General features: G+C 31.0%; 1 protein-coding gene across 1 annotated transcript in view; it reads right to left on the reverse strand.

Annotated features, from left to right (window-relative positions):
- Positions 1–12,488, reverse strand: part of LOC112685944 — a 67,867-nt gene that overhangs the window by 31,181 nt on the left and 24,198 nt on the right. The window contains exon 2 of the mRNA XM_025558018.1: positions 11,415–11,533. Coding sequence (XP_025413803.1) covers positions 11,415–11,533 — 119 coding nt within the window. The remainder of the gene's footprint in view (positions 1–11,414; positions 11,534–12,488) is intronic.

A 12,488-nucleotide genomic window follows, 5' to 3' on the forward strand; every position in this document is an offset into this window, starting at 1 on the left:
CAATATCATTGGAATTATTTACAATATCTTTGGAATTATTTACAATACCTTTGGAATTATTTACAATATCTTTGGAATTATTTACATTATTTAATCCTTGGAATCATATGAAATCTATGGAATTTTATATCTATGGGATTTTCTACAATTTCTTTGGAATTATATACTATTATATAATATATTTATATGTTATTATAAAAAAGCGATACAAAATGTTTTGCCACAGGGCTCAGTCACAGCCTCTTTTCTTTAATTTTTATACAACAGAGATTGCTAATACCAAATCTAGGAATTTTTTCTATGTGGATGATGTGGGTTTAGTTGCACAAGGTGCAATTCTATTAGAAGTAGTTATTTAGTTGGTTAGTAATTAGTATTTGAAGTAGAATAAATATATATAATATACTTCCAAAATATTTCAAACTTGGTACCTTATCTTAAATGCCAGTAATTCAAGAGCTATCGTCATTCACCTTGATAACCGTGAAACCAGTATTAAATTACAAGTTATGGTAAACGGGACCCGCATTCCTAATGACGGTTTTCCTAGATACCTGGAGGTAAAACTAGACTGGAAATTGATTTACAAACAGCACCTAGAAGTCCTTGAAGACAATCTTGAAGACACGGAATAATATAATCTCTAAACTGGCAGAAACAAGTTGGGAATGTAATGCAAACATTCTAAGAACGTCAGCTTTGGCTTTATTATACAGTAGTAGAGTCAAGTATCCCACACCCACATGGTTCTTTTATACTAATTATATCATATTTATAAATGTATGAAAATCATATCTATATCTTCCCTGGTTCATCTCTCAATTTTTGTCTACAATTATAAATCCGTAATATTTTTTGTTCCAACATAAATGACATATTTTACGAAATTGAAAAGAACAAGAACGCAACTACAACTACAGATACTCTCGATTTCAATAAAGTCATTTGGAAAATTCCACAATTAAATGTAGATGATTCTGATCGACTAAAATTATTGAAAATTGTAGAAAAAGGAAAAAGTTTATTTATTACGTTCAGATCGTATGAAAATTATGAATATCCTGAACTCCGTAAATCTAAAAACATAGTTCAGAATTTAAAAACTGCATCAAAATTAGAAAAACCATGATTTGTTATAATAAGTTTGCAAAAGAATCGAAAAAACAATATTATAAATGATTCAAGTATTTTTAATAATTGTAAATTAACTATTTTGAACTCTGTTATTTATCTATATGATAATTTAAATATAGATTTTACTAAAAAAAAATCATGTACCTAGTGTTACATAATATGTATTATCATTTCAAGAATCATATTATAGAAAAGAAGAATGCAAACCGATATTAAGTACAGTTGATTTTGAGATTCAAGTACCAATCGTTGTGATCTTATGATACTTCTAAACATAATGATCCAGGTACAGTTTCGACCGTAGATGTTAGTATAGAATTTGAAGCTTTAGAGAATGTAGAAGATATAAGTGCATATTGTATTTTAATTCCCGATCATATTATAGAATATGTACCTTTTAGCAGAAAAGTAGAAAAAAATTTGTATAAATGCCAAACATAATATCGTAAAAATGTGTTGTAAAAATTGTGTTTACATTATGAAAATAAAATATTTGTGAACAAAAAATTAAATAGTCTTTTCAATTTTTTTAATAAACTTTCCTAATTAACAATATAATTTTTTATTGAAACAATTTTGAGAGAAAAAAAATGGACTCAGAACCTACAAATATATACTACTACTACTACTACTATAATTATTTGAAAAGTATTTTTTATTTCTTTTTTTTAAGGTTCACAAGAAAAATATGCAGAATGTTAAAAGAAAAACTACTTAACAATCGAGCTCCAATAATCCGTTCCTTATTCTCGGTGTTTTTTCTATATTAACGTTTTTAATTATATGTTTTAAATAATTTAAGCTGTACGTATATAAATTAAACATTCTAATAAAATAATAAAACATTACCGTTTTGTATCAGTTATATGTATTGTGATCTGTATCATTCGTATCAATCAGACGATTGAATACACAATAATTTCAAGGGTTAATTATCATGTAGGGTTGTTTATGAATTTTTTGAACTATTTTTCTTTATTTCAAATGGGTTTAGTTTTAGTTTTGTACATTTCTATTGAGCTGCAACAGCATCCGAGATTCAGCGATGATTCATTATTAAATGGGTACAATAATCAATGTTACAAACACGGTACTATTTTAAATATTCTACTACGCCTTTGCTATTCGCACACATTAATTACTACGTACCTACGGAGACAATAACCATGCCACGACAACGATTCTACGCCATTCGCCGATTCGCCGATTGTTACTGCAAGTTGTACTGGCTCAAATGCTTTAATTGTTAACCAGACAAGCAAGCATATTATCATTATGTAAAACGACTGATTTTGATTGTCTAATGGTCATAAATATTTTTAAATATCACGAGTTCTGTTTACAATTAATAATCACAATTTTAATGGTCACCGTATTTAAAGACGAATTGTTACTGTTTACTGTAAATATGAACAATATTTATTTACGGAATGCACTAAATTATTATGGAATTGTTTATTGCATTATTTGCATTCTAAAGATTTTTAAACTGTTTTATTTCCAAACGTTTTAAGCAAATTTATACAGTTTAATAATTCCATTTATCTTATTAGTTTTACTTCGATTGGTTTCACAACCGATTCATCTTCCTATTCAACGGTTTGAGCTTCTATTTTCAACTATCTACTTTGACCATTTCACTTCACAATGCATCCATTTTCATTGGATTTTTAATACTATACTTTCGATTTAAAACTACTTTCCTAACGTTAACAATTCTAAAGGGGAGAAAAAAAATCATTTTGAGATTTAATCCACTGCCGACCCTTACAGCAAATGAAATATCGTACCCTCTAATACTATGTGTATGTAGAAAATAATATAGTTAGTAAGAGAATATTTTTAAACATAAAATTACATTTTTCCTAGTGATTATTTGAAAGCTGTTTCCGATTCATACATTTGAATTATTCTTTGTTTCAAGTTTCGTAAAAAATTAATTTCTATATTGTTAAAGTCTTATAAAAAAAACTATAGTTTTACATTAAAATTACCATGTCCTTGACATATCTTGACATATCTCTCGGATTTATATTTTTTTACATTCAATAGGGAAACATAAACGCCATGAAATATCCATGGTTATTTTTATTTTTATTTTTTGCTCGTTTTGTGTTTATTTTACGAATGGGTTAAACTCTCGGTAAAGTGGAAAATATTTTTTTTGGAAAGTTTACCAAAATGTGAAAACGGTTTTTTTCGAAAAATTACCTCAGTCATTATTTTTCTGTTACCTAAAAGATCTGCTGGATTAATAGCTATTGATTATATACATAGTTTCATCCACGAAAATCATTTTTTAATCGTTTTATTTTTTAAAAACATATATTTATTGCAGTCCATGACGTCAGCAGTAGCTATGGTTTATGTGAATTTTAGAACATCAAAGTTAATAAGTTGAACGGAGCCTACAGAAACCAAGTGAATTATTCGTGTCAACCTACGGGCAAAGGAAACGACGTAATTGGTGTTACATAACACGAGAAGATTTTTTAACGGATTTGTGTGGCGGATTAAACCCTCTGAAAAGTCCTACCACGTGTAGTGTTCTCGGGATTCAATCCCTGCAAATTGAAAATCCGACAGACTTAGTCCAGCGGATCAAGTCTTTCGCTTCTCCACTAATTAAAAATACTCGGTCCGACGAACCTTGATAATACATTTTTATTTATTAATAATAATTTTTCTTTTGTTATTACTAATAATTATTAACATCGTTCAACTGTTATAATAATGGAATACGACCAAACAAGTGCCCTTTAGCGAGTCATTTTGTAATCCAGTTACGCCTCATTTTCCTTTTCAAGATGCAACGTTACCCTATCGTCAGTCCTGCAGCGACTTTCAACTTTTATTTTTCTTGATAACACATTGTTTCGTTATTTTGTCAATATCATTTAAACGCACGAACCCAAAACAACATTTGTGAAACACGAACTCATAACAAAACAATGACAACCGGATAAATCAGGCGTAACTCATCATCTAAATCCGTAAATCCATCAGAACGTCTCGAAAGACCAAAGGACACGATCCTCAGCACGATAATCGACGGATTTCGTCCACTAACCACTGGACGGTCCGGGAAAACAAGACGATGGACTTTTACAATAAGTGACGGGACGCGACCGAAAACCGACTAAATCCGCCGAGGATTTAATCCGTCCGACCGAATCCATCACGAAACCCTCTCAACTGGGATATTACTGCAATCTATTCAGTTCGTGCGATTAAATAAAAACGCATAATTGATAATGATTGCTGATGGTGCTCTTGCGCGCGGCCGTAGCCGATCCCCGGATGATGTTTACAAATCCGTTGACGACGAACGCCCGACGTCAGGTCGTGTTTGCGTTCTCGTCCGTGTTCGACCGGGTTTTATGGGTTCATATTCGTTAGATTTGCGCGGGACATCTGCACAGTGCACATCGTCGAACGTTTGCTGTCCAATTTTAATTCGTTTCTATTAGCGATCGTTTTTGCCCTGGCAATATTGCTACGATATTTTTATTTTATCCGCCGCCCATCCTCTACCCTTGTCCTCCGATCACGTTATATGTTTTTGCGTATGTTTTCCGATACGCGCCGAGCGGACGAACGGATGATGGTAGAGAAACACGAAATCGTGCAGTGAAAAGTTCACCTCGCCAATGGGGCCGCCAGCGATCGAAAGCCGAAAGTTGGCAAACAATTGCTTTTCGCCATTTTTGCATTTTTACATATTGCAAATATAGTCAAAAATAAGTCAGCCTTACCCAAAGCTCGCGAACTAGTATGAGCTGCGTAACATGGTTCGTCTTTATTACATTTTCGAATTTTGAATTTTCATCTATTTGGTTTCTTCCTACCGATGTTCTACTTTAACAGTTAACTTTTGGCCTGCCCATCTCAGTTTTCCCGATAAATTATAATTTGAGCAAACCATTAATAATTTTATTCGAACAGCACTTTTCAGTAAAAATGTTTTTTTCGTTCGATAAGAACACGAAAACCATTTAATTTCTTAAACCAAAGATCAAAATTATATTTTGTTGTACGGGTTCGAGATTTTAAATTTTAGACAGTTGGTTCGTTTGAATAAATATTTGTTTTTAAAATTGTACTTTATCTTACAATTTACTTTGCCTAAACTAGTATAATTTGTCGTATAAGAATTTGACTGTAAGGCTAGTCGTTACTACATGATTCTAATAAAATTAATTTAACATTTAAATTTAATAACTGATTGTTAAAAGAAATATAATTTAATATTACGTGTAAATTGCTTTTCGCATTTCGAATTGTGTTTTATAAATTATTATAATGTATTTTCCACGCCTGAAGTGTTTTTTAAAAAAAAAAAACAATTTTTTACTATTTCAACTGTTGTTACTTATACGTTTAATTTTTTTCTCCAAGAAAATCCTGAACGAAACAATCTACTAAAAACTTTTAATTGATCTAGAAATCGAGAAAGTTCTTTTTAATCTACACATTAGAATTCAACAGATTAATCAAAAATCAAAGCCCTTTGTCAGTTTAAAAGCGGACTATTGATCGCCAAACAAAAACAATGGTCGATTTGCATGTTAGTTCATATTTGGTTTGAAATGTTATAAGTGTCAGTATCAAGGAACGTTAGACAATTGTTATGCATCGTTAATATTGCCACAGGATAGTGCAAGTTCATTATTGGTTTTAATTTGTGTACGAAGTTTAACAGCGATTTTTCCAAAAACCATAACAGAAGTGATGATGTGAAATTTCCGATTGATATTTATTATATTAACTTTTAAAAATGATACTCTATACCAAAAAGTTTTCTCCCTAAAAAAAAAAAAAAAAGCATGCCTCTTATTAAGTATTGTTGATGTGAGTAATAACTTATAACGTGAAACAAACAAGTATATCTATTTTTTAGCACCGTAACCGTAATAACCAAAGTCAATACGCAATGTGCACAGTTGATGATATAGTTTCCATCAGACGTGTAATACCGTAATACTGTTACGGGATGTAAATGGGTTTTAATAACAAATCGTTAGTGTTGTTTAGTTGTTGTTTAGTTTAGTGTTGTTGTGAATGTTCACTTTCGTAGTTATTTGTATTCCTACATATTACAAACATATTAGTTATTAGTTTGCTGTACTATATTACCATTTAGTTATTATCGAGTTGTCTTTTCATTTCTACATGTTCTGTGATACAGTGTCTTATTATATCTGTTACTTGTAAACTAATATTTGAACTGTAATCATATAATTGCCACTTAGCGTTTATGAATAAATGAATAAATAAACTGTAATTATTATATTATTTTTTTTTTTTTTTTATTACCCGAGTTGATTCGATTTCATGCAATAATTCTTAAAAATGTATTAGTTTAATATTTTTAAATACACCACGTGATGAATGAACAGTTTTTATTTATCATCCGCACACGAACTGGATTGGAAATAAAACCGGGGAATACTCAACTTTTTTGCTATAAAATTTTAAAAAGTTTTAAAAACTATTCGACAGTATCGCCATTATCGAAGGACCATTGCCGCCAGGTTTGGACAAAACTAAAAAAATGTAACGAATAATTGGAGAAATAAAACGTACTTATTGTAAATGCACAGCGTAATTAATATTATTATACGTATGGTTTTGCAAATTGTTATCGCCAACGTGCCACCACCGGAAAACTGCAGGTATATCTTCATTTGTATTCGTATTCATTTATAAACCAGCCGAATGATCTGCTTCCACTCTATGTTCACTGGTGACTACAAATTGAATCCGGGTTTTGCAATTAGTTAATTTGATTGGTACGGAAAATCGTTTGATAAAATATGTACGTGTTGCATAATACGATCGTGTTCTGACTATATTCACTTTATAATCGAACGCTAGTAATAACTATAACTTTTAATTAAGAAAAAAATTGATAAACCGCTGAAATGAAAGTCTCGAATGCACAAAAAATGTATTTTTACTTCTGTTCTTTCTCTCGATTTAATGGTGGAAAGCTATTTATCAATAGGTTACGAAATTATTCCTGGTAAATTTTCAAAATTATTGCTTCAAAACTCTTGTCCCTATGTATAACTAAAATAACTAAATATTAACGATCATAATAAATATTGTGGTTAAATATCTCGTTAAAAAAAAATTATCTTCTCTTGAACTGATTTTAATTAAGAACAGAACGTTAATCTTCAATAAAATGCGCGACTTGTCAAATATATACGAATGAACACAAATAACGATTTATTGTTCAGAGTTATCCGGGTATTAAATGATTATTGTTTTCTGTCTCAAAGCTCCTATCAGTAAAATGCATTTATTAAACAAAAAATATTGATCTGTTACACTGCTTTTACAGTATGATAGGAAAAAGCATAAACGATTTCCGTTCTACGCTATTCGTTAAATTATTGGAACGGTTATAAACAGGAGATTGGATTCGAAAAATCTTGCAGGATATCTCTCCTAGATGTGAAACATGTGGTTTGTTTATCATGTTGTACGGAATAATAACAATAAATCATTGCGTTCGAAAAACGTTGAAAAAAAATGTCCGAATTAAATTTGGTTAGTTAACCATTAAATAAAACATTTCTCTACTTCACCTCCTTTCAGTTTTCTTAGAGTTATGAACCCATAACCGCTACCGTCATTTTACGTGTGCCACGTGCGCTATGATAAAGCAATTTGGAACAATACGGTTTGGTTATTGGCACGTTTTCCCAACGAATTAGTCTAGTAACCGACTCAAATCAGTCGGGTAGTGGAATAGAGTGGCTAGTTTTCCGTTAAACGTATAACTATACGGTGTGCACTTAATATTCGATATAATATTCAAACTATCGTTAAGCTTACTACGCATTTTGTTAAATCCTACTAATTTATCCGAAAACTAATCACTCATCAGCGCAAAACGGTAACAAATTGTAGTCCCACAGACGCAACCCAAGCACAATCGAAAGAATCGAAGTAAATCCGCATCCGAACAGACAAGCCCGTAACAATAAATGTTTACATTTTTCCAACATTGATAGATAAAATGTGTTCATATTGCCAACGAATAACGTTCAAAATCGTTTTTTGACTGAAATGATTAATCGTTGCTATGCAACATTGCTACGGTTCTTTCTCTCTCTCTTTCCCTCGGAATCTAAAAATGTATATATTATATTATATTATATTATATTATATTTATATTTGTATATTACTTGGATTAAATTAATTCGTGTTATAAAATTTAATTTACGTCTGGACGTTTTAACTAGAATGCTTTTAGAATAGATTAAACTCGATAATTTATACGAACATTTATTTAGCCTCATCCCTTCGTTTTACCCTCCATTTTTCTTATTTTTTTTTTTTTTTTTTTTTTAAATCGTGTATATTCAAATTCTTGCAGTGACCTGCGTCGAGAATATCAATTCGGGTTTTAAGCATATTTTGTACGCGTGTCATCGTTTCGCCGAACGTCTATCTTAAGTCAAGCGATGTTCCCAGCATTATTCCGTTTATTTATCATTATGATTTGTCTCATCGGAAACGATATTACGTATCGACTCACATGGAACCCAGTAAGTATGCAACTCAGTTCCAGAGCTGGAATCCCTTGATGTGCAAAATTGAGTATTAGTAAGATATTTTAGCCGATATACGAACGCGGGCGTGTTAGGGGGATGATAGGGGCGACACGTGTAAGGGGAGAACCAATCTATTCTTTGGTGCGCTCGTTCGACTTCGCAAAATACCGTTTGGAATACTAAACGAACTTTGTCGGGGATAACACCTCATATGATTACATTACTTTAAACAAATAATACACTGGAGTCAGGAGTTATCTTGTTAAAGCCACTCCGTGTATTTTACGTGTGTTCGGCAAATCGGATTAAATTTTTCGTTTATTATATTTATTTGTTTTATTCCATTTCTCGTTTGTTCCGGGGAAGTTTGCACGTCATAGTTGCCAACTGAAAATTAAAACCAGCACGTTATATCACGGACGACTGTGCACTGCATGTTATATTAGGTACATCACACGTACGAGTTAGAATATGTATTACCATATTAATGGAATGCCTACCACGGTCGTGACTCCACCAATGAATTTGAAAAAAGAACAAAGAAAAATTAAATTTGAATACGATAAAACTGTTGGAATTCTAAAATGTAGAATATTAATGATTCTATCGATGCACCAAGAAGACGGTATTTCCTTTCAAAAATGCATTTTGATTGTGATGACCGAAGAAATCCTTTTGGCTGAAATCGTGTACAGAGGTTCGTAAAATAAATAAATTGTTCGGAACAAAATAATCGGCTGTGAGTGTTCGATTCTCGATCGTGAAGATCTCGAAATTTTTTACAATTTTTTTTTCTCAATTATTCGAAACGTTTTTGAAAAATTCAAAAAATTAAGTTCTCAAAATACCAATTAGAACTCATTATGTATTTTTTACTTCTTATTATGAAATATCCCTTTTTTTGCATACTATCATAAAAAATTATTTAAATCATACCTTGAGGATAGATATTTCACTATTTGAACACGGTCAGACATATCTGAAATAAATCTCAACCGTGTTGGAGTCCCTCAGAGTGCTGAAGCAGTTCCTTATTAAAATTATACTCATCAGAACAACTAATCACGCAACCACAAGAAATTTCGTAGAATACAAAGCAAACAAATTTTCGATCTTCTCACAGAACCTGAAACAACATCCAACTTTATCCAATCACACTTAAATGTACTGCAAACCCGGTACAATAAATGGGAAATCAAGACAAACGAATCAAAATCAACTCATTACACTTTCGCATTAAGATCTACTCTTCAACTATAACATTCAATAATCTACCCATCCCAGTAACACAAAAAATTGCTGTCTAGGTCTCCATCAAAACGTGCGACTGACCTGGGCTCACCATGTCCATGCAAAACGAATTACTCTCAACAACCAATCGCGACAGCTGCGACTCCTCCTAACTTCCAAACACTTCAGTCTTAACAATAACATTTTCCTTAATAAACTGCTCTTGAAACCAAACACGGCCGTATGGAATGCAACTTTGGGATTCAGCTAAGTCTTCGGCTAAAAACAAAATCCAAATGTCACAATGTAAATGTCTCCGTCTAATTACCTACTGAATTAAACCCAAATTATCAGTTATGTAGTTAGTATGTCATTCCGATATTCTACAATAGATAGTTAATCAGAGTATAACGTAGAGGAGACAAAAAGGGTTAGGAATAGAGTTAGAGAGTACTAGTTACATGTGTACACACCATCACACACACTTTTTACCTATGCCTACCAAGAGTCTCTTCAGGGATACGTTATTCTAAAACGCACGGTAAAAAATTAAAACATAGTTTTTATCTAAGCCTTTTTATTTTTTTTTATTATATTTTAAAAGTTTAAATTTTGTTTTAAGTGTCAATAAAAACACTTTTTACTTAACATCTTACATCAGTGTTAAATTTATTTAATTACATACCTTCTCCGCAACATCTCAAACTCGCAATGAACGTGTTACGTCGTTTAAATAATTATTTGTGTGTCCTGTACAGCGATCACTATATTACAAAAGTCCCTTTTTTTTGTCTCAAATGACACACTTCATAATGATTTCTTCATTCCAACAGTCAAAGAATTTGTAAAACTCTTTATAAACGCTTCTACTAAAATCTATGCAAATACCACAATTCTCTTGATTCGAACTTAAATACTCTTAACATCACTAATGATCCCAAAAGGCGTTTGAAACGAAAATGGTGCCAGGACCCTTTAAATAATTGAAAATTGTCCACTGTCATGAAGTTCTCTCACTGATTGGTTTTTCTTCAATCAAGAATAGAATTTAACCACTATTATCACACCAATTATTATCATTATAAAAATATACAATAGCAGATTGCATAAATATATTTATAAATTTAAAAAAATAAAACTAACAGTAAATTATTGGTCATATTTCTGACATTAATTAATGATTCATAATGATAATATTCAGTAGGTGTAATTGGATTAAAAATTGACTCGAATGAAATTAGTTTTCGAATAATTACTTTTAAATCTGTAAATTAAATATGATGTACAGTTTCTTTTGATGAAATTAATAAATCGAAACAGTTTCTAATTTTTGCTACACATTAATGAAGGATCGAATCATGTTCAAACGAGTTAAGTACATCATCCATCAGACTACTAATTTTATAAACAGCGATGTTTTATACGAATTACACGACATATCTAATTAAACGAAACAAACGATTAAAAAGCTGATTTACTTACTTTCTAGTGCCTGTTACTTCGACCACTTTGCATTTGCTGCAATTCCACCAGGTGGGCGTAAGGGTCCAATAGCTCGATACTGCACTTCTTGCCCATCCTTCTTCCGGGTAAAGAAGAACCTGCAAAATTAAAAATAAAAACTATTATGCAAACGTGTATACAATACACGCCATTGTATTCCGTAAAGTAACAATAATGTGAAACACGGTGAAACCGGTAATCACACGATATTAATATTTACACAAACTGATAAACAAACGAAGGAGTGATTTTTAAATTTAAAGAGTACTATATTATTTACAATTTTCTTATCTCTAAGACAATAACACACCTTATGCCAAACTCTGCTATATGCCATTACTATCGGTCAACTATTTGATTTTGTCTTATAAACTCTCTATGTTTATTGATAACTGATACTTGATGATAATACTGTTCAAAAAAATTTACGTTGAAGACAAAACATTTATAATCTAATGTAAATTTAAAAAAGAAGAAATATATTGCTACAATGCAGTTTTAGTTAGTTATGTTACACGATACGGAAGTGCAAACGTACTTTCAACAATAAATGATTTTCTTCAGTTCGTGGTAAAATATATCTTACTAGAATTTGTAAAACGATGACGGCGCAGTACTTTTTATACGTAGCGAAAAGAATTGTTAAACTTTTATCAAATACTATTATATATGTATCATTTAAATATAATTTTAATCCAATTCAACGTGGAATAATCATATAATACGTCCACTTTATGAAATTGTTCTTTGCTGAACTCAAATATTAACACAACCGTAATCGCTTATAATTAAACGATAAACACATCGTGTGCATTCTCTTTACTTATAGAGCTATTTAAGTGTAACTGATTTGTAACGACCGTACCTGTAATTAATTACTGTAAATAATTTTAATAAAAAAAGAAAATAAGAAATGAGAACCATTATTACAATTGTGAACACTATCTTTACGTACTAAATATATGATTGTAAATACGATTGGTATAGAGTTCCTTATCGTTGTATTCATTTTTATAAAAACTCACTTTTATTTTTAATCCAAACGAAAATGTA

Source organism: Sipha flava, unplaced genomic scaffold, assembly GCF_003268045.1.
Source record: "Sipha flava isolate LNK unplaced genomic scaffold, YSA_version1 299_pilon_pilon, whole genome shotgun sequence".
Taxonomy (NCBI): Eukaryota; Metazoa; Arthropoda; class Insecta; order Hemiptera; family Aphididae; genus Sipha; species Sipha flava.